The sequence below is a fragment of the Oncorhynchus masou genome, chromosome 6 (assembly GCF_036934945.1).
Source record: "Oncorhynchus masou masou isolate Uvic2021 chromosome 6, UVic_Omas_1.1, whole genome shotgun sequence".
NCBI classification, from domain to species: domain Eukaryota; kingdom Metazoa; phylum Chordata; class Actinopteri; order Salmoniformes; family Salmonidae; genus Oncorhynchus; species Oncorhynchus masou.
This window is the reverse complement of record NC_088217.1, coordinates 53,778,287-53,801,624: the sequence shown is the minus strand read 5'-3', so window position 1 is coordinate 53,801,624 and position 23,338 is coordinate 53,778,287. Positions and strand designations below refer to the sequence as shown.

General features: G+C 41.7%; 2 protein-coding genes across 7 annotated transcripts in view; one reads left to right on the top strand and one right to left on the bottom strand.

Moving 5' to 3' along the window:
* The window catches only part of LOC135542290 (protein phosphatase 1 regulatory subunit 12B-like), a 47,586-nt gene extending 38,137 nt beyond the window's left edge, over positions 1–9,449 (top strand). For both annotated transcript variants that reach the window (XM_064969151.1, XM_064969152.1), the window contains exon 7: positions 8,922–9,449. In XM_064969151.1, coding sequence (XP_064825223.1) covers positions 8,922–9,008 — 87 coding nt within the window. In that variant the 3' untranslated portion in view covers positions 9,009–9,449. The remainder of the gene's footprint in view (positions 1–8,921) is intronic.
* A 217-nt stretch (positions 9,450–9,666) lies between these two features.
* The window catches only part of LOC135542288 (synaptotagmin-2-like), an 83,493-nt gene continuing 69,821 nt past the window's right edge, over positions 9,667–23,338 (bottom strand). For all 5 annotated transcript variants that reach the window (XM_064969146.1, XM_064969150.1, XM_064969149.1 and 2 more), the window contains 4 exons: positions 15,750–15,917; positions 15,407–15,524; positions 14,257–14,390; positions 9,667–13,991 (listed from right to left, as the gene is read on the bottom strand). In XM_064969146.1, coding sequence (XP_064825218.1) covers positions 13,776–13,991; positions 14,257–14,390; positions 15,407–15,524; positions 15,750–15,917 — 636 coding nt within the window. In that variant the 3' untranslated portion in view covers positions 9,667–13,775. The remainder of the gene's footprint in view (positions 13,992–14,256; positions 14,391–15,406; positions 15,525–15,749; positions 15,918–23,338) is intronic.

The window sequence follows — 23,338 nt, the reverse complement described above, 5'->3', positions numbered from 1 at the left end:
CTCTGTGGCCGATGTGAGTATGACATTTAAACATGTTAACCATCACAAGGCTGCCGGCCCAGACAGCATCCCTAGCCGCGTCCTCAGAGCATGCACAGACCAGCTGGCTGGTGTGTTTAAAGACATATTCAATCTCTCCCTATCCCAGTCTGCTGTCCCCACATGCTTCAAGATGGCTACCACTGTTCCTGTACCCAAGAAGGCAAACATAACTGAACTAAATGACTATCACCCAGTAGCACTCACTTCTGTTATTATGAAGTGCTTTGGGAGACTAGTCAATGATCGTATCACTTCCACCTTACCTGCCACCCTAGACCCACTTCAATTTGCACACCTCCCCAATAGGTCCACAGACGATGCAATCGCCTTCACACTGCACACTGCCCTATCCCATCTGGACAAGAGGAATACCTATGTAATGCTGTTCATCGACTGCAGCTCAGCATTCAACACCATAGTACACTCCAAGCTCGTCATTAAGCTTGAGAGTCTGGGTCTCAACCCCGCCCTGTGCAATTGAAGGAAACAACATCTCCACTTATGTGATCCTCAACACTGGGGCCCCACAAGGGTGCATGCTCAGCCCCCTCCTGTACTCCCTGTTCACCAATGACTCCGTGGCCATGCACACCTCCAGCTCAGTCATTAACTTTGCAGATGACACAATAGTAGTGGGCTTGATTACCAACAATGAGGAAACAGCCTACAGGGAGTGTGGTGTAAGGAAAACAATCTCTCTCAACAAAACAAAGGAGATGATCGTGGACTTCATTAAACAGCAGAGGGAGCACACCCCCCATCCACATTAACGGGACAGCAGTGGCGAAGGTGGCAATTTTATGTTCCTTATCGTACACATCACAGACAAACTGAAACGGTCCACCCACACAGACATTTTGGGTGAAGAAGGCTGAAGAAATGTAGCTTGTCAACTAAAACCCTCACAAACTTTTACAGATGCACAATTGAGAGCATCTTGTCGGGCTGTATCACCTCTTGGTATGGCAACTGCAAGGCTCTCCAGAGGGTGGTGTGGTCTGCACAACGCATCACCAGGGGCAAACTACCTGCCCTCCAGGACACCTACAGCACCTGATGTCACAGGAAGGCCTAAAAGATCATCAAGGACAGCAACCACCTGAGCCACTGCCTATTTACCCCGCTACCATCCAGAAGGCAAGGTCAGTACAGGTGCATCAAAGCTGGGACAGAGAGACTGAAAAACAGATTCTATCTTATGGCCATCAAACTGTTCAACAGCTGACACAGAGACGCTGCTGCCTACATACAGCCTCGAAATCATTGGCCACTTTAATAACTGGATCGCTAGTCACTTTAATAATGCCACTTTAATAATGTTTACATATCTTGCATTACTCATATCTCGATAGTGTATTTTATACCATCTATTGCATCTTGTCAATGCCGCTCTGTCATCTCTCATCCATATACAGTTCATATACATATCCATATACAGACAGACAAAAATGAGAAAAAAAATCCAGAAAATCACACATTGTAGGATTTTGTTATGAATTTATTTGCAAATTATGGTGGAAAATAAGTATTTGGTCAATTACAAAAGTTTCTCAATACTTTGTTATATAATCTTTGTTTGCAATGACAGAGGTCAAATGTTTTCTGTAAGTCTTCACAAGGTTTTCACACACGGTTGCTGGTATTTTAGCTCATTCCTCCATGCAGATCTCCTCTAGAGCAGTGATATTTTGGGGCTGTTGCTGGGAAACACGGACTTTCAACTCCCTCCAAAGATTTTCTATGGGGTTGAGATCTGGAGACTGGCTAGGCCACTCCAGGACCTTGAAATGCTTCTTATGAAGCCACTCCTTCATTGCCTGGGCGGTGTGTTTGGGATCATTGTCATGCTGAAAGACCCAGCCACATTTAATCTTCAATACCCTTGCTGATGGAAGGAGGTTTTCACTCAAAATCTCACGATACATGGCCCCATTCATTCTTTCCTTTACACGCATCAGTCGTCCTGGTCCCTTTGCAGATAAACAGCCCCAAAGCATGATGTTTCCACCCCCATGCTTCACAGTAGGTATGGTGTTCTTTGGATGCAACTCAGCATTCTTTGTCCTCCAAACACGACGAGTTGAGTACTTGCTTAAGCAGGGGGACACGTCTGGCACTGCAGGATTTGAGTCCCTGGTGGCGTAGTGTGTTACTGATGGTAGGCTTTGTTACTTTGGTCCCAGCTCTCTGCATGTCATTCACTAGGTCCCCCCGTGTGGTTCTGGGATTTTTGCTTACTGTTCCTGTGATCATTTTGACCCCACGGGGTGAGATCTTGCGTGGAGCCCCAGATCGAGGGAGATTATCACTGGTCTTGTATGTCTTTCATTTCCTAATAATTGCTCCCACAGTTGATTTCTTCAAACCAAGCTGCTTATCTATTGCAGATTCAGTCTTCCCAGCCTGGTGCAGGTATACAATTTTGTTTCTGGTGTCCTTTGACAGCTATTTGGTCTTGGCCATAGTGGAGTTTGACGGTTTGAGGTTGGGGACAGGTGTCTTGTATATTGATAACAAGTTCAAACAGGTGCCATTAACACAGGACAGAGGAGCCTCTTAAGTTACAGGTCTGTGAGAGCCAGAAATCTTGCTTGTTTGAAGGTGACCAAATACTTATTTTCCACCGTAATTTGCAAATATATTTTTTCCTTCTCATTTTGTCTGTCATAGTTGAAGTGTACCTATGATGAAAATTACTGGCCTCTCATCTTTTTAAGTGGGAGAACTTGCACAATTGGTGGCTGACTAAATACTTTTGCACAACTGTATTATGTAACTGGGAGTCTCGTGAGTGCAAACATCTTAAGATTATCAAAGGTAAGCGATTCATTATATTGCTTTTCTGACTTTCGTGACCAATCTACTTTGACTGCAAGCTATTTGTAATGTTGTCTGCTGAGAGAGATGTCCTTACATAAACGCTTGGTATGCTTTCGCCGAAAATCTTTTTTGAAATCTGACACGCCAGGTGGATTAACAACAAGCTAAGCTGCGTTTTGATATATTACACTTGTGATTTCATGACAATTAAATATTTTTAGTAATTTATTTGATTTTTGGCACTCTACAATTCAGCGGATATTGACAAATGATCCCATTAACGGGATGGGTGCATCAAGAATTAACGTCTGCTAACCACGTGTATGTGACCAATAAAATTTGATTAAACTTGGTAAATACCAACCTGCTTGAATTTACCGAATTGATCCCGAGGGTTGTTCATTGTTTGACCAATTCAGGGCTGTAATGGTTTTCTTCTGGGGAAAGAGAGGCGATCCAAAACGCAGCGTGGTTACTTGTAAACATCTTTAATAAGGATGAACAATCTACAAAACAAGAAATGTGAAAAAACCGAAACAGCCCTATCTTATTACCTTCAATACCATTCATTCTTTACAACTCATAATTTTCATACATACTCCAATAATGGTATTTTAATTTTAACAAAACAAAAACCCCAAACAAAACCTCAGGGGAGCATCTTCCCTACCCGTCACCCTACAAACTACCTTTCCCTATCTCCCCGTCCCTAATCTATCCCCTTACAAATCTAAATGACACCCAGCACTAAACCCCCCCTTCCACCTCTCCCGAGCAGCATGCTGCCCCCACTTCCTCTCCTCCCTCTTCATCCTGCCCCTCAAATCTCCTTCCACCCTCCTCACTATCCCTTCCACCCCCCAATCTCTCCCTGTCTTCACTATGTTCTGCCTGGCTTCCCTCAGCCCCCGTTTAAAGAGACTCACGAGAAGCCAGAGCAAAAACCTGTCCCTATCCGTCCCTCTCGCTCTCCCTACACCTCTCTCTAACCTGGCCCACGTCAATACAAAATCCCCCCGTACCAAACCTAACAACACCCGTGCCCTAGCCCATACTACTCCGGCAAAGGCACAGTCCCAAAAGACATGGAGCACAGTCTCCTCCCTGCCACAAGAGGATCTTGGACAGGTGGGGGATTGCACCAAACTATACCGGTACATGATGGAACATACCGGCAAGCACTTATGGAGGCTCAACCAATTCAGGTCCCTGAGCCTGTTGTCCAGACCCCGCGCCTGCACTCCCTCCCAGACCACTTCCGAGATGCCCACTACAGGCGCCGGACTCCCTGCCTTTCTGACCTCCTCGTACAGGTGCCTGTGATCTAAACCTACTCAGGCAACTTCAACCTCAGGGTGGGCACACAGCCACTTGGCCGCATGACCAAAGTGCCACGGCAGCTGTTCCGCCCGAGGACCCGTGTTAGACCACACCATTATGCTTCTCGCCTGATACAAGAAGAACACCCGCAGGAGGTAACCGGACGGGTGTATCACTGTATGAGCAAGCTCCGTTAACAAGAAAAAAACAAAAATTGCGTCCAGCTTGAGGGGGAAATGTGGTACCCCCCTACCTCCCTCCCCGATGGGACAGAGCATGCGTGCCATGGCGACCCACTCGCACCTGCCACTCCACATGAACTGAAACACAAGCCTCACTAGAGGCACATCCGTTCTACCGCGCCATCTTCCGAAAAACTTGACGGAAGACTTTGCATGGTTCAGAACCGCTCCCGACGCTCGGGTGAAATCCCCAAAGATGGCAAGGGACCTTGTCAGGCACGAGTCCTTGCACAGCAGCAAGGAAGTGTCGTCGGCGTACTGCGTCATCTTAAAACACAGCCCACCACTTCCAGGGATCAACAAGCCTTCCACCCCTGTGTCTGCCCTAATGGCAGCCCCCAGAGGCTCCATGTACAGAACGAAGAGGATAGCCGAGAGTGGGCACCCCTGCCTGACCCCAGACGAGAGGTCCAAAACATCACCCAAGTGACTATTTACACTAACTCGGCACCCCGCTCCGACATATAATGTACGAATCCATCCTATGAACTTCTCCCCAAATCCTAATCGACCTAACACTCTGAATAAAAAGGATCTATTCACGCGATCAAAGGCTTTCGCCTGATCTAGCGCTGCTACCATTAAAGGCAGTCCTCTATCTTCAACCCAAGCGATGGAGTCCCTGATTAACTGTAGGTTCCATCTAATAGAGCGGCCCTCTACCCCGCACGTCTGATCCTCGACGACGTAGGGAAGGGCTGTGCACAACCGGTCTGCTAAAACCTTTGCAAGTAGCTTGTAATCTACACACAGCATGGTCAACGGCCGCCAGTTGCCAAGGTCTGTTACTTCCCCCTTCTTATATAAAAGTGACAGCACACCAACAGCCATTGATCCCCCCCGGGACCCCCGTCTCAACGATGGCCTTCGAGACTTCGAGGACCACTGGTCCAAGTATACCCCAAAACTTGAGATAAAACTCAGCCGGCAGCCCATCCATCCCAGGCACCTTCCCTTTTCCCATCCTCCGAAGAGCGCTCTCAACCTCTTCAAGTGAGATCTGGGCCTCCATCACTTCTCTAATGTCCTCCGGCAACCGCCTGGACAAGTGTTCTAAAAACACATTTCCCTGCTCTAAATCTATTTCCCTTTCCTTAAATAAACCTTGGAAATGATCAGTTGTCACCCTGACCATATCCTCTGGTTCTCTAACTATACTACCATTTTCTTCCCTAACACCATGCATTACCTTCCTACTCTGTCTGGCCCTAACCGACTTAAAGAACATAGCAGAACAAGTCTCATTGTGTTCTAGAAAGCCACTATGCGCACGCTCCAGAAAAGCTCGAGCCTTCCGCTCCTGCAACTCCCTGAGCTGCGCCTTTAGGGTTGCGGATCCCTCCCAGTCAAACAACCCGCCGAGGTTGCCTGCCTCGTACTCGAGTTCAATTAACCTTTGGATACGATCCTTCCAAAAGTTTCCCGTCCTAAAGGCTCCAACTCCTTCTCCTTCCAAGCAAACCGAATCGTGTTGGCCTGCCCAATCCCAGGGACCGACCGTGTTGATGTATTTTGCACCATCTCCGTAAGGAGAATGGCACTTGTTCTCTTCTCTTCCAAAACAAGGAAAAAATAAAAACCAAAGTGACTGAGCCTATACTGGTGCAAAGTAACACAGAGACAGGAACAATCACCCACAAAACCCAACACAAAACAGGCTACCTAAATATGGTTCCCAATCAGAGACAATGACTAACACCTGCCTCTGATTGAGAACCATATCAGGCCAAACATAGAAATAGACAAACCAGACACACAACATAGAATTCCCACCCAGCTCACGTCCTGACCAACACTAAAACAAGGAAAACACACACGAACGATGGTCAGAACGTGACAAGGGCCCTTTCCTTGCGGCTTATTGCCAGCTCTTGTCTCTCTTGAGAATATTTCCAATAGACTAAACTGAGCCACAGCAGAGACAGAACATATTCCCAAAACACACTCTCCACAGAGGTTCAGTTATCATAAAGCTGCCCTGCAGACAAACGGAGAACAAGAACTATCAGGAGATGCTCTGGGATGTGACTTGGTACTATAGTGTTACTGTTTATCAAATGGCACCCGATTCCCCATAATGCACTCCTTTGTGATATTCTAAGATGACATCGTTTGTCAACCATTATGCCCTGTTGGCTGTGACTTGTAAGAGTGCTTTGATTTGATATTCATCGAGTGAGCAAGCCATTAGTATTTGCCTGCATTCACTACTGCCACAAGCATCTGCAGTGTTCCATACACGAGGGTACAGACAACAACCTCTTATTATCTCTGGATGAGAGCTCTCAATAAAGATGGAACACTGAACTGAATATATAATATCTCTGTGGGCAAACACTGTGGGGCCATACTTGCGAACATAAGCAACCATTTCAATTTAAATGGGTCCTCCAGCTCAAAATGCGTATCAGCCAATGAAAGGCATTGATTTACTTGCATGTGATAGAACGCATAATTGTAGCTGGTCCCATCAGATAACATGGCACACGTTAGCACATAACATGGCACATGTTAGCTCTATGCTAACTTTTTCATTAGCCTATGAAAGATCTTAAACTTTATATCCACCAACCAATGGCATTTCTTAAAATAGGTCAACCCTAGCCTCTAGAGAGAATTTAAACCTACAAATTCAAGGTTTACTTGTTACATTGGTGTGTAACAAAATGTCATGTGCCAATATTGAACTGATGCATCCTTGACTAGGCTACATTTTCACACATGACAAATTCCCACATTTTTGTTGATCAATTTCACACATAAATGAGGTCCTTACAATGTGTAAGTTTATTGTACATCATTAAATCCATAAGGCTCTTCAATTTTTTTAAATCAAATAGTAGCCATATCATTATCATCATCGCTTCTCTGTGGTACTTGATACACCCCTCGCTTTTTGGTTGAGGAAAACACTGTTCACTGCCAGTCCTTATGCTCAATTCAAAACGCATGTGACGAAGTGGATGATTATAACAATGCATAGCGTTTAGCATGCATGTAAGTGTACCCTACAAAATAATATCATAATGGTAGCCAACTGTCTTCCAACATTAAGACTGTTGATTTTGAGTCCTGCAAAGTTCTTTAAAATAACTACAATACTGCCATCTGTAGGATGATAACGAGAGTGCACATTACCTGATGTACACTTTGTAATGCTCATGTTTTTTTTCCGTAAAATAACGTATATATGCTGAAGTAGATGATTAAAAATGCCTTCATTTAGGTGTACACATCCATGTAATATAGCCTATTCAATGTGATTATTAGACAACAGAAGTGTGTTTGTGTGCAAGGTTGAAGAAAGAGGTAGCTCCTTTATTAAATTTATTCATAATCTTCATTTTCAAGCTGTTGGCTCTAGGCATCCCTTTTCAACACACTAACAGTGCTTGGCTTAGGCAGGAGCTCACTGGAACTGAGTACAGGCACCACAAATTTGTGCAGTTCCTGCACCTAAATATAAAGAGTACCGGCACACAAAATAGATACCGGCACTTATTTTAGTCCGAGTCAAGAACTCCACACTAACATAATGGATGGGGCGAGTGGACTCATCCGAGATTCGAACTCTTCCACCATCTCTTCCCTTCATCTGCGACAATTACATGGACTAGGCACTTTACACAGAGAGTAATTTGACCAGTGGGTCAAATACATGTGATAGTTGCTTTGATTATCAGAACATTATTTTGGACTTAGGTATGTTAAGGAACATGTCCAACTACTTCAATTATTTTAATTGGCTGATGCACTTGTGCCAGGATATAATCAGTGCCACCTGTTGAAGTTAGCATAGGGCTAATGTGTGGGACAAGCTACAATTGAGAATTTGTCACAATAAATCAAATCAAACTTTATTTGTCACATGCGCCGAATACAACAAGTGTAGACCTTACTGTGAAATGCTTACTTTACAAGCCCTTAAACAACAGTGCAGTTCAAAAAGAGTTAAGAAATTATTTACCAAATAAACTAAAGCAAAGAATAATTAAAAAGTAACATAAAAACGAGGCTATATTTATTTCACCTTTATTTAACCAGGTAGGCAAGTTGGAAACAAGTTCTCATTTACAATTGCGACCTGGCCAGCATACAGGGAGTAGCAGTACCGAGTCAGTGTGCAGGGGTACAGGTTAGTTGAGGAAATTTGTACATGTAGGTAGTGGTCAAAATTAACGATTTTAATTGGCTAATACACATTTTGAGCCGGAGAACCCATTTAACTAAATGGTTGCTTATGTTTTCAAGTATGGCCCCAGTTGACTCGGAGGAGAGAGGGGTGATGAATGTGTCAGTCATTGTCATTTGTTCTGTATATCACACTTGGACTATAGTTTTTTTTTTTTTTTTGTAAATCAGCTTGAATTGGTATACTTTCAACTTTTAGCTTTCCCTTTAACAAACAGTACAGCACGTAGATGTTATGTTTCAGTAACCCCTGCCCTAACCCTTCTCTGTTTGCTCTGTTTGCATGTTGTCTGCTGTCCTCCACAGATCCAGACAGAGCTGCAGAATGAGAACCAGAGACTGAAGGACGAGAACGGAGCCTTAATCCGGGTCATCAGTAAACTGTCCAAGTGAGAGGAAGAGGATGATCCAAGAATCATTTCCAATTTTTACCCCAACTACACCATCACCAACCACCAACCACCGCTACATTCAAATCATGACAGGAATGACAGATGGGCGCCAACTTTAAATCCGTTTTTGATGCCCCTTTCACTTTTCTCCTCTGTTGATGGTTGTATTGTACACATAGTTCACACACAGCATATTAGCATATATTATTTTTAAATGTATTTATGGATTGTTATAATGCATACTCATATCGTCACAGCACATTATACTGTACGGATGTCTACGAAGGTTTAATCTATGAACTGGTGTAACAGTTGGTATATTATGATGTTCTATGTAACTAAGTTACATTAAGTTACATTTCATGTTTATTTTTAAACTGCACCACCTGAAAAGTCTCCTGAGCCTTGTATAAATGATTTATAATCCTTTTCGATGCTGCAATCCAATGCAATCTCTTGTATTCACTGTCATCAAATGGTCATGTGTGGTAATGCATCTTACTGTAGGCCTCTGCGGTAAGATGCATGTATGCATGATCGACAACCAGGTTTGGTACACATTTGTAAACACTAATAAAGCAGGTAAAGATTATATGGAGAGGTGAAATTGAAAATGTAATACCAAGACTATGTTGTTTGCAAACGACACAAGACGAGCATACTTAAAAGACCTTTATTTCCTATGATAACATATAGATACGTCTGTGGAGACATTCCATGTTTTGGTTCCCTTGAGGTTCTTAATAATATCACATTGACTGATATATTGATACAAGAGCTGGAGGATATGTAGTCTTTTTGCTGGACAACAACATGTTTGTTGGTAGGGAAATAAATCATGCAATCCACAAAAGGCACAACTACTGACACACACACACATACGCACACCTCTACAACGAGACAAAAAAAAATCACGTTCAAGCATTTCCCTTGTCCATGTTGTTGAATAGTATAGAAGGAGAGGAGGGAGTGAGGAGGAGAGGCAGAGGGGAACAGTTCTTTGGAAGTTGTGAAGTATGGTGGCCATGGAGGATCAAAACGCTATGCATAAAGAGGAACCCTATTTCTTTTTTTTAAGCAGCAAGGTTGGCAGTATTGCATTGCGAATGTAGCTCTGCTCTGTTTGGGTCCGCCCCATACTCAAAAGAGTTCCATAGACCCAGGAAGACAGGGATTTTGTTGCCTGCATTGCAGTAATTTGAAAAAACCCACTCAGTTTCTGTTGTTCACTGAGAGAATGTTAGAAGAACACAGGCGCTATTGGTCCTATTGCAAATACAACTTTTAAAAATGGACAGAATAATGGTCTATAAAACAATCATAATCAACCCAAGCATACTCAATAGGAGGGATCCGGAAAACATGTGAGGAAGTAACAGTATTCATTCATCACCACAATTAAACTCATAATTTGAGTAATAACTGCATAACTGGAATGGAGGTTATACTGTATGGGTTTTATGGGTTAAATAAATCAGATGTATACTTGCGATCGGTGTATTAAAGAGCATGGAGAAATGTACGTAATTTTGCAATCGAGTAACATTTCACTATTTTTCTGCTATTGGCTCTTTATGCTAACATAAAACATTGTTTTGCATTCCATGTGCAAATTATACGACTGACTGAAGGTTCATTTAAACTTTTTCCGAACATAGGTATGTATTTGATCATCCCAAAAAGCCAAGCAGTCATTGGATTTAATACATGCCGAGGCATGTATATCTTACAATATTAACTCAAAGTCATGCCAATAATGTTGGTAAACATAACCACTATTATCATGTTAAGTACCTATATATAAGCAAAACACATATTATATAATGTGAGGTGAAAATCCAACAGAGCTGGCACAGGTGATTTTATAGAGGAACAAATCTAATATAATTCACATATAAATATACTTATTCCGTAGATCATTTTTAAGCTATTCTGTCATAGGAAAGTGATAAAGTCTGAACCAGCCACTCTGTTAATATCTCTATAAGGTTTTTTATATGAGTAGCAATATACCTTTGCTCAGAGTATAGATACCTAAGAGGTGTTTTAGGTTTGGTTACTAACCTCACAGATGAGCTCTAATGTTTCAGTGCTCAAGTTGTATGGCTTTTCTTCTTATTTTGATCAACATACTAAAAAAAAGACACATTTAACTGTTATATTAAGCATTGAATGACAGCAAGCAGAGGTCTACTCAGGGTACAAATATATAAGAGGTATTGAAAGAGGGCTACAAGTCCATGCTTTGACTTCTATGCGGTGAGTTATGAACCTGTCACTAAACAGTCTAAGGAAGGTCTAGTACTTGAACTTACATTTGTGTAGTACCGTCATCTGACTTAGTAATGGGCCAATACTGGCCAACACAACACAACAGATACAAAGTATGTTTGATAAGGCAGTTATTACAACCTCTGGCAGGATAAATGAAGGAAACACTTGTGGTACATATAATTACAAAGCAAGAGAGCTAGTGAATGTTGTCCTGTTGCAATAAATACACAATGAATCATGGCCATAAAAGACCATGCACACATACAAGTGAATGCAGGACATGTTAGTAATATTGCATTTGTACTTGTAGTATATAGTAAAATATTTAGGGTTGACCACAGTAGACAGATTGAAAGGATTATACAATTAACACATACTAAAAACAAGCATGCAACATTTTTGGTCTGCTAAATGAATACCCACACAGTAAAAATCAACACTTGAATTCCAGGCAAGAAAATAGCCTCTAAAACCCATATAACTATGCAGACATACGTTGAGTCCCATAGCCTTTAGGGAAAATACATCAAATGTACAGTCAATGCATATTTTCTCTCCGTTTTATTATCAAAAATGACATTGGACACAAACACAATATAGTTATGATTCCTCTTTAAAACATGCTGATATTTACAACATTGTATAAGATGCATGCTGTATTAACACATTTGCTCAATGCATAATGTTTACAGAAGGAAGAGAGGGGGGGGGGCAAAACTACAATGGACTAATTAGCATCCTAACGTTCACCCTCCTTTCAGTTTGATCAGCTTATATACAGTGGCCTCTTGGACATCAAAATCATAGGATGTCTGAACGAACAACGCCCTTGGGAAAAACAGGTTTGAATAAACAGCAGACAATACACAATGTTTCTGTAGTTTGGCATCAAACAGTAAGGGTTACATACTAAGCAGGTTGCTGATGAGCGTGTGGTGCAAAAGCCAAAGGCCAATTGACATGAAGATTTGCACAAGGCATAAATCATGCTTACTTTACTCTCGTTTGTTTCATGCAAAAGCTGCATTTGTATGTACCGGTTGCTTGACGAGTACCTTTTCATCATTACAAATTGAGCATCCAAAAAACGGAATGAATAACCACGCCGCTAGATTCATCCTCCGCAGAGAGAAATGGACGCCGGGCCTTTCATGCAAAAACACATTTCAACTGAGAAAACATCCCCTCCAGTATGTTTGTATCAGTCATTTCAGAGATGCACTGTGATTTACAATTCACAGGCAGTGGCTGTAACAAGCAGATGGTCCCATTTTATAACATATGCCCCTTTCATCTTGATAGCACTAATGCCAAAAATGAATTCACAACAGTGTACAGGGTGTAATGTTGTTTTAGTAGAATATGATTCATTGTTTTTTCTTTATTTTCTTGAACATAAATCCTCAACAATTTGTATCTTTGACTTAAATTAGTAAAGGGTCAAATGTGTTTTCAACGACAGAGATAAACGATTTCTTAATTTTTACCTTGGCCATGGATAAGTAAAGACGTTTACATCCAAGTGGTCAAAAAAAGGTCTGCAACACATTGGCAGTTTCCTTGGACTGTGTCATTATGACTTTTTCCAGGTATACAGTTTATCTCAGTGCACATTAAGTTGAGAGCCTACTGTACTTCACCAAACTGTTTAATCAAAAAAGGCACCCATGAACCCCTCCCAGACTGTGTATCAATCCGAAAGCCATAACTGCATAGAAATGATGTTTGATTAACTGCAAAGTCAATTTTTTTGCCACAATATGGCTCTCTCATATGTATGGGAATACATATAATAATAATAATAATACTACTACTACTAATAATAATAATAATAATAATAAAATTGGAATAACAAAAAAAAACATTGCATTGTGAAGTTCTGTTAAAAAGATATTCTGGAATGAATTGCTGCCATTGTATTAACTTTATACCATCTCACCTAAACCCTTTACATAAGAAGATTTCAAACGGTTCAGTATGAGACATTTACTCATTCTACAGAAAGATATGGCACACTTATGGTTTGAGAACAAGATATATGCTATTAGGAATCGGTTTGGCATGGTTTATGCAGAGCAGAAGGTGCATAAGTAAAGCATGCATAATGTTCTAGCAACTAAATGAAGAAGCTATAACCATCCCTTTCATTGAGCCATTCTCTAAGCGTTCATTATCAGCATCTAAGCATCTGGTGCTAAAAAGCATGCTGAAATGAAACACAGATCCATTTATCAATCAATCAATCAATCGTTCAATCTCCCTCTTCTCACAATACACTAAATATGTGAAATGCTATGATGTTGAAAAAGTGTTGTTTATGTTCTTCAATTTAACTATGAATAAGCTGATATTCTAGATGTTTCTTTTTTTTGTTCAGTGTTTCAAGTTGACATGACAGAATCATGTGCAAGTCATGAGTTTCATGCAGTGTAGGAGGGTTGGGGAGGGAGGGTTTCTGAGTTGGTTAGTTGGTAATCAAATCGGCCAAATTAAGTTACTTTTTTGCATTTAAACCTGCCAGCGCCGCATCTATATCCTCCTCCTGTTGTAGTGGATGCCACTGGGCAATGGGACGCCTGGGGTTAGAGAGCATGTCAGACCAATGCTTCAGACCAGGGCCCGTCGCCTTGCTTCCCACAAATATCTTCCCAATGGCGTCATTCTTGCCAATCTTGTCATAATCAAACACTGTCACCACCACCAATATTTTCTGAGGAAAGAGAGAAAAAAAGAGGAAAGAGAGAAAAAAATGTTTATAGTAGATTGTGCACTCACATAATCAAGTAACCATTCATATTCAAGCCTCATACAGTAGGTATTAAACCACTAGGTCTTTAAATAGGGCTTAAGATTTTCTTTCAAAATTGGGTTGCTGTAAATGTGGTTGTAGGCATACAGTAAAAAAACACCACTTCAACAAACTGTATGAAAAAATATAAATCCTTTGCTCGTCAAATATGTAAAGCCTTCTATACCTGCATCATGTCCATTGGGATCTCAAAGCTGAAGGACTCGTTGTAGTACGGATTCAGAGTGTTCTTCTTCACCGTGGTCTTCTTCTTCTTCAGTTTCTTGCCGCCCTGCAGCAACGCGATCTTCACGTAGGGATCTGCAAAGAAAGACCAACAGATATTTAATCACTCATTTCATGTTTCATTGCATTGCTTCGGTAGAGCAAAATTGTGAGGTGATTATGAGTTGCTTGCTAATTAGAAAAATAACTCAGAGAGCTCATTAATGTAACACACAGTAATGCAATGTCTGCAAAGAAATCAGAGGCCCTGCATCACTGAGATGTTTAATTAATGGCAGATTGGCATGCCTGCTCGATTGGAAAGGATCTATTGTTATGTCCAGTGGTTTGCCCTACCAGACAGTCCACCCACAAGATTGTTTTTAACAGCAGACACACTAGACATTTTTGTTCCCAAAATAGTACCAAAATAGGGTTATTTGAATGGTGACCCTTTTTGGGGCTTTTTAGACTACTTTCTTGAAGGTGCTATGTAGAACCGCCTATTAAAGGTTCTATAAAGAATCAGTTCTATCATGGGACGGTTTCGAATAGCATAATAAACATTTCACCTCTGTAACAGTTATCTACAGGTAATTAGTATATGATATGCATGATGATGATCTGTTTTTAACATTGTTATGCTACCGTGTTGTAGTATGGGGTTGATCATGCTGAGTTACTCTCACCTGGGAGTTGTATCAACCTGACTCAACCATGTCAAATGATGAAGTTAGTCCAAAAATATAAACTCGAATATACTTGCAGACCCTTCTCACTGACGGTATCGGACTAGCCACCTCAACAGAACCCATGAACATAAACACACAGACACAATACAGGTAGAATAAAACAACAAAATAATAGGTACCACACAGTAAGTGAAATAATGCAACATAAAGAACAGGAATTCATAATTACCCAGAACCATCTAGCGAAGGACAGCTTCAACATTGTAAAGATCAATTTGGAAGGGAAGGGTTCGACACAGAGAAAGGTTCTTTGAGAAGACATGGTTCTACAGAGAACCATCACTCACTGCAAAGAACCTCTCAAGAACCCTTTAAGAATCTCAAGAGTAAACTGTACGTCCAGTGGAAGTCTTAACGTACCAGACAGTCCACCCACGTCCATCTTCTTGAGGTTCTTTGCCTCCAGGATACAGACAGTGAGTTTGCCAGCGGTGGGCACGTAACGGAGAGAGATACAGATGTCTCCCAGCTTCTCAGGCTTCATGGAGATTAAGGACAGAGAGAGGGCAAGCACAGAGAGAACAACGACACAGAAAGGGAAAGACAGACAAAAAGATATGAAACAATTGTCAGAGTTTGGCAGTTGTTACTTCTGATGGGGCAACACTCCCGTCCAACGATTACCTTAGTTCAATCAATTAAAAGATAAATCAACTCATAAATTATAAATAGCGTGAATAGATTGTTTCTTTTCAGCTCATACCTCCTCTTTGTCTGCACTCTCTAAATCCTTCCATTCTTCGATGGGCTGTCCCAGGTCAATGGTGTTCATCGGGATCTTCACCTCTCCAATGATGTCATGCTTGGAGAATCGGTCGTAGTCAAAGACTGACATCACCAGGGTTTTCCCACCGAGCTCATCATACGGTAACTGATGAAGGAACACATCAACGACAACAACACCACAACACAACAACAACACAGCTTAATTATTAAGTCTGAATGTAAAACCACATGTCCCTCTTCGTAAATGTCCACACTTTATGTCTCACTATGTCCACACTCACAGTATGTGCTGTCAATAAAACATTATTATTATGATTAAATTTTAAAGTAAACATAAACATATATTATTTGGTGCCATGGGCTGCTGGCAAGACATTGATTGCCGATACATTAGTAATACAGAACAATGGCAGCCAACATACACAGAGTTTTACAACACAGAATAGGACAGGCAGAAAATGGGTTAGGCTGGATTATAATGTGTAGCTTTGTTTTCACTTGGAAAACATCTAAGGAGAGATAATTTATTCAGCTCTAAAGCATTAAAGCATAATTATAGTATACCATATGGGATCTGTCGATTCTATCCAGCTCTTGCAGACCAGGAGTATAATACATTATAGCATGTTTAGACATTCCTTTTCCTGTGGTAAATTGGCTCAATGACAAATATAAATAAAAATACATTCTAAAGAGGTTTTATTTGAGTTGCGAATTGCTCTTTCATTCCAATTAAATTATTCCTTTTGAATTCAATTACAATTGGCCAGACCACACAGCATTTTAATTAAAATCGAAGTAAAGGAAGTAGAGCTTTATTCAGTGAAACTCATGTGGCATATTTATTCTACACATACCAATACCATATAGCACAAGGTTTAAAATCTCCTAAAACAATTTTAAATAAACAGTGGTCTGGAAATATTCTAAAATCATGTTGTGGGTTGTCTATAATGATTCATAATTCCCTTAATGTCTTTAAATAGCAGAAAAATATATATGCATTTCCCAGAATGCTAATGCATCAAACACTGCAGTATAGAAGGGAACAATCTAACATCTGGGTCATTTCACCAATTTGGTGCCTTTTGAGAAGTGTAATTTGGTCCCCAAAAACATTTTATTTTATTTAACTTTCTGTCATAAAGAGCATAAAGAGCACAGATTCAACTTAATACAAAAATGCTACAGTAAGAGAATAGTAAGTGACAAATAAAGTAACAGGGTTGACTGTGACAGGGTTGACTGTAACAGTGTTGACGATTTCATCTTAAATAGGCCATAAATCCCCTTGTGACGGGGAATGGGAGCTTGTTGTGTGCAACGGGGAGGGGCAATTGGATGCAAGCTTATATTTGTATTTATTTATCGTTAAAACATTTCTAGCCTGTCTATCTATGGGTAACAGGTTTGACGTGTTATGCTCGACCCGCTCATTTTTCCAGCACAAAACATTAGAAAAGGACTAAAAAGAGTAGAACCAGCTCACCTGCTTTTACACTATGATTTTACTATTAGACGTTCAGTGTTTCCGTAAAAAAAAAAACTACTACCATGTTAAAAAGAGAATTCAGTTCTCGTAACAGGGTTGACCGTAAAGCGCAACTGAAGGCAATAAACAACTTCTCTGATAGAAAACGGCCTGTGTGTCATCAATATAAGTCAGAAACATTTATTTGAGTGTCCAAATTGACTACAAAGTGTAAATAGGATCGTTTTGTTCATAAAGACAGCCTCATCCAAAACAGTGTTTAATGAGCAACAGACTGAACACATGCGGAATCATTCGCTCTTTGAAGCTGGAATCTGTAGCGGTGAAACCGCCACGTCCGTTTGCGATATTACAACAACAAAGACGTTACTTCAAACATCATTGCCCATGCGGAGTACTTACTAGGATTTTTTTCTAACACGATGCTGGATGATCATTTCCTCAAAACAAAAGAATAACAATTGCGCCTGGGACGGTCAGTGGCACTTTTTCACCTATCGTGGATCTGCCAGTGAAATCCTGAGAATGAGAATTTCATGTTTCACGTCTCAGTTCAATTGGTTTGAACTGCTTTGAATAAAATTATACACTCGGTGTACAAAACATTAAGAACTCCTTCCTAATATTGAGTTGCACCCCATTTTGCCCTTATAACAGCCTCAATTCCTCTGGGCATGGACTACAAGGTGTCGAAAGAATTCCACAGGGATGCTTGCCCATGTTGACGCCAATGCTTCCCACAGTTGTATCAATTTGGCTGGCTGGCCTTTGGGTGTTGGACTATTCTTAATACACAATGGAAACTGATGAGCGTGAAAAACCCAGCAGCGTTGCAGTTCTTGACACACTGAAGCTGGTGCGCCTTGCACCTACTACCATACCCTGTTCAAAGACACTTCAATATTTTGCCTTGCCCATTCACCCTCTGAATGGCACACATACACAATGTCTCCATTGGCTCAAGGCTTAAAAATCCTTCTTTAACCTGTCTGCTCATCTTCATCGACACTGATTGAAGTGGCGTTAACAGGTGAAATGAATAAGGGATCATAGCTTTCACCTGGATTGACCTGGTCAGTCTGTCATGTCTATCACTAATGGCACCAGAGGAGATGGCTGCCGTTTTACAGGCTCCTATCCAATTGTGCTATTGTGCATGTTGTTTTTGCATTATTTGTAACTTATTTTGTACATAATGTTACTGCCACTGTCTCTTACGACCGAAAAGAGCTTCTGGATATCAGCACAGTGATTACTCACCTCGTAGTGAGCAAATATTTTTTTAGCGAGTCGGATGCAAAGGATTTACTTCAGACACCGGACAAGGCCCAAATCCCCGCCATTCGCAGGAGAAAGAGACAGAGATATCGGGGACGTAGTTTGGAGTAAGGATTTGACAGCAAATGGGTAATCCACCTCTACCATCAGTCCTATTAGCCAATGTGCAATCATTGGATAATAAAATGGATGAGCTCCGATCAAGACTGACATACCAACGAGACCGTAATATCTTATATTTCAACGAGTTGTGGCTATAAGACGACATGGATAACACGACATGGCTGGGTTTTCCATGCATTGGCATGATAGAACAGCTGCCTCCGGTAAGACAAGGGGTGGCGGTCCGTGTCTATATGTAAATAACAACTGGTGCACGAAATCTAATATTAAGGAATTCTCAAGGTTTTGCTCGTCTGGGGTAGAATATCTCAAGATAAGCTGTAGACCAAACTATATACCAAAAGAGTTTTCATCTATTTTTTTCGTAGCTGTCTATTTACCACCACAAACCGATGCTGGCACTAAGACCGCACTCAAACAGCTGTATAAGGCCATAAGCAAACTTGAAAATTCTCATCCAGATTGCGGCGCTCCGAGTGGCTGGGGACATTAACCTCTTTGAACTCTAGGGGCGCAATTTCATTTTTGGATGAAAAACGTTCCCGTTTTAAACAAGATATTTTGTCACAAAAAGATGCTCGACTATGCATATAATTGCTACTGTTCGAAAGAAAACACTCTGACGTGTCCAGAAATACAAATATCTTCTCTGTGCGTGCCCTTTAACGTGAGCTTCAGGCAAAACCAAGATGACATGGCATCCAGGAAATGACAAGGATTTTTGAGGCTCTGTTTGTCATGATCTCCTTATATGGCTGTGAACGCAAGAGGAATGAGTCTGCCCTTTCTGTCGTTTCCCCAAGGTGTCTGCAGCATTGTGACGTATTTGTAGGCAGATCATTGGAAGATTGACCATAAGAGACCACATTTACCACGTGTCCGCCCGGTGTCCTGCGCCGAAATTGGTGCGCAAAAGTCACCTGCCAGTATTTTTCCAAACAATACACAGAGTAAAGCAAGCTTCCACGAACTGCATGTCAATGAAGAGATATGTGAAAAAACACCTTGAGGACTGATTCCAAACAACGTTTGCCATGTTTCGGTCGATATTATGTAGTTAATCCGGAAAAAGTTTTACGTTGTAGGTGACTGCATTTTCGGTTCGTTTCAGTAGCCAGGCGCAATGTAGAAAACGGAACGATTTCTCCTACACACAGAAGCTTTCAGGAAACACTGCGCATTTGGTGTGTAACTGAGAGTCTCCTCATTAAAAACATCAGAAGCTCTTCAAAGGTAAATGATTTTATTTATTTGGTTATCTGGTTTTTGTGAAAATGTTGCGTGCTACATGTTATTCAAAATGCATTGCTAGCTTTGCATACTCTTACACAAATTAGTCCATTTCTATGGTTCAAAAGCATATTTTGAAAATCTGATGACAGTGTTGTTAAGAAAAGGCTAAGCTTGAGAGCAGATGCATTATTTTCATTTTATTTGCGATTTTCAGAAATCGTTAACGTTACATTATGCTAATGAGCTTCAGGCTATAACTGTATACAGGGTTTTTTCATAGCCAAACGTGAACAAAACGGAGTGATTTGTCCTACACAAATAATATTTTTTTGAAAAACTGCACATTTGCTATGTAACTGAGAGTCTCCTCATTGAATACATCCGAAGCTCTTCAAAGTTAATGATTTTATTTATTTGGTTATCTGGCTTTTGTGAAAATGTTGCGTGCTACATGCTACACAAAATGCTATGCTAGCTTTGCATACTCTTACACAAATTAGTCAATTTCTATGGTTCAAAAGCATATTTTGAAAATCTGAGATGACAGTGTTGTTAAGAAAAGGCTAAGCTTGAGAGCAAACGCATTATTTTAATTTTATTTGCGATTTTCAGAAATCGTTAACGTTGCGTTATGCTAATGAGCCTGAGGCTTTAGTCACAATCCCGGATCCGGGATGGGGAGTTTCAAGAAGTTAATGCAGGGAAACTTAAATCCGTGCAACCAGAGGAAAAAAATAACTCTAGAACACCTTTACTCCACACACAGAGATGTGAACAAAGCTCTCCCTCGCCCTCCATTAGGCAAATCTAACTATAACTCTATCCTCCTGATTCCTGCTTACAAGTAAAAACAAAAGCAGGAAGTACCAGTGACTCGCTCAATACAGAAGTGGTCAGATGACGCACATGCTAAGCTGCAGGACTGTTTTGATAGCACAGAGTGGAATATGTTCTGGGATTCTTCCGATGGCATTCAGGAGTATACCACATCAGCCACTGGCTTCATCAATAAGTGCATTGACGACGTTGTCCCCACAATGACCGTACGTACATACCCAACCAGAAGCTATAGATTACAGGCAACATCCGCAATGAGCTAAAGGGTAGAGCTGCCGCTTTCAAGGAGCTTGATCCTGACCCAGACGCTTATAAGAAATCCCGCTATGCCCTCCGACGAACCATCAAACAGGCAAAGGGTCAATACAGAACTAAGATTGAATCATACTACGCCGGCACCGACGCTCGTTGGATGTGGCAGGGCTTGAAAACTATTACGGACTATAAAGGTATTCACCATAGTGCCCGCAATGCTCATCACTAAGCCAAGGACCCTGGGACTAAACACCTCCCTCTGCAACTGGATCCTGACGGGTCGCCCCCAGGTGGTAAGGGTAGGTAACAACACATCTGCCATGCTGATCCTCAACATGGGGGCACCTCAGGGCTTCACGCTCAATCCCCTCCTGTACTCCCTTTTCACCCATGACTGCATGGCCAAGCACGACTCCAACACCATCATTAAGTTTGTCGACAACACAACAGTGGTAGGACTGATCACCAACAACCATGAGACAGCCTATAGGGAGGAGGACAGAGACCTGGCAGTGTGGTGCCAGGATAACAACCTCTCCCTCAAATTCATCAAGACAAAGGAGATGTACATGGACTACAGGAAAAGGAGGGACGAGCATGCTCCCATCTCTGGAGACTGAAAAGATTTGGCATGGGTCCTCAGACCCTCAAAAATCTCTACAGCTGCACCATAGAGAGCATTACCGCTTGGTATGGCAACTGCTTGGCCTCTGACCGCAACCCACTACAGAGGGTAGTGCATACAGCCCAGTACATCACTGCCATCCAGGACCTCTGTACCAGGCAGTGTAAATGGAAGGCCCTAAAAATTGCCAAAGACTCCAGCCAGCCAAGTCATAGACTGTTCTCTCTGGAAACTCACGAAAAGCAGTACCGGAGTGCCAAGTCCATGTCCAAAAGGCTTCTTAACAGCTTCCACCCCCAAGCCATAAGACTCCTGAACAGCTAATTAAATGGCTACCCATACTATTTGCATTGACACTCCCCCCATTTTTACGCCACTGCTACTCTCTGTTTATTATCTACGCATAGTCACACCTCTACCTACATGTACATATTACCTCAATTACCTATACTAACCTGTGCCCCCCGCACATTGACTCAGAGATGGCCGCCTCGCTTCGTGTTCCTAGGAAACTATGCAGTTTTTAGTTTTTTTACGTGTTATTTCTTACATTCGTACCCCAGGTCATCTTAGGTTTCATTACATACAGTCGAGAAGAACTACTGAATATAAGAGCAGCGTCAACTCACCATCAGTACGACCAAGAGTATGACTTTCGCGAAGCGGATCCTGTGTTCTGCCTTTCACCCAGGACAACGGAATGGATCCCAGCCGGCGACCCAAAACAACGACTTCGTAAAAGAGGGAAATGAAGAGTTCTTCTGGTCAGACTCCGGAGACGGGCACATCGCGCACCACTCCCTAGCATACTTCTCGCCAATGTCCAGTCTCTTGACAACAAGGTTGATGAAATCCGAGCAAGGGTAGCATTCCAGAGGGACATCAGAGACTATAACATTCTTTGCTTCACGGAAACATGGCTCACTGGAGAGACGCTATCGGAGTCAGTGCAGCCAGCTGGTTTCTCCACGCATCGCACAGACAGAAACAAACATCTTTCTGGTAAGAAGAGGGTTGGGGGCGTATGCTTTATGGTTACCGAGACGTGGTGTTGAAACAACAACATACAGGAACTCAAGTCCTTCTGTTCACCTGATTTAGAATTCCTCACAATGAAATGTTGACCGCATTATTTACCAAGTGAATTCTCTTCGATTATAATCACAGCTGTATATATTCCCCCCCAAGCAGATACATCGATGGCTCTGAACGAACTTTATTTGACTCCACATATCCTGAGGCTGCATTCATTGTAGCTGGGGATTTTAAGAAGGCTAATCTGAAAACAAGACTCCCTTAAATTGTATCAGCATATCGATTGCGCAACCAGGGCTGGTAAAACCTTGGATCATTGCTATTCTAACTTCCGCAACGCATATAAGGCCCTCCCCCGCCCTCCTTTTGGAAAAGCTGACCATGACTCCATTTTGTTGCGCCCTGCCTTCAGACAGAAGCTAAAACAAGAAGCTCCCGCGTTGAGGTCTGTTCAACGCTGGTCCGACCAATCTGATTCCACGCTCCAAGACTGCTTCCATCACGTGGACTGGGATATGTTTCGTATTGCGGCAAACAACAACATTGACGAATACGCTGATTCGGTGAGCGAGTTCATTAGAACGTGCATTGAAGATGTCGTTCCCATAGCAATGATTAAAACATTCCCAAACGAGAAACCGTAGATTGATGGCAGCATTCGCGTGAAACTGAAAGCGCGAACCACTGC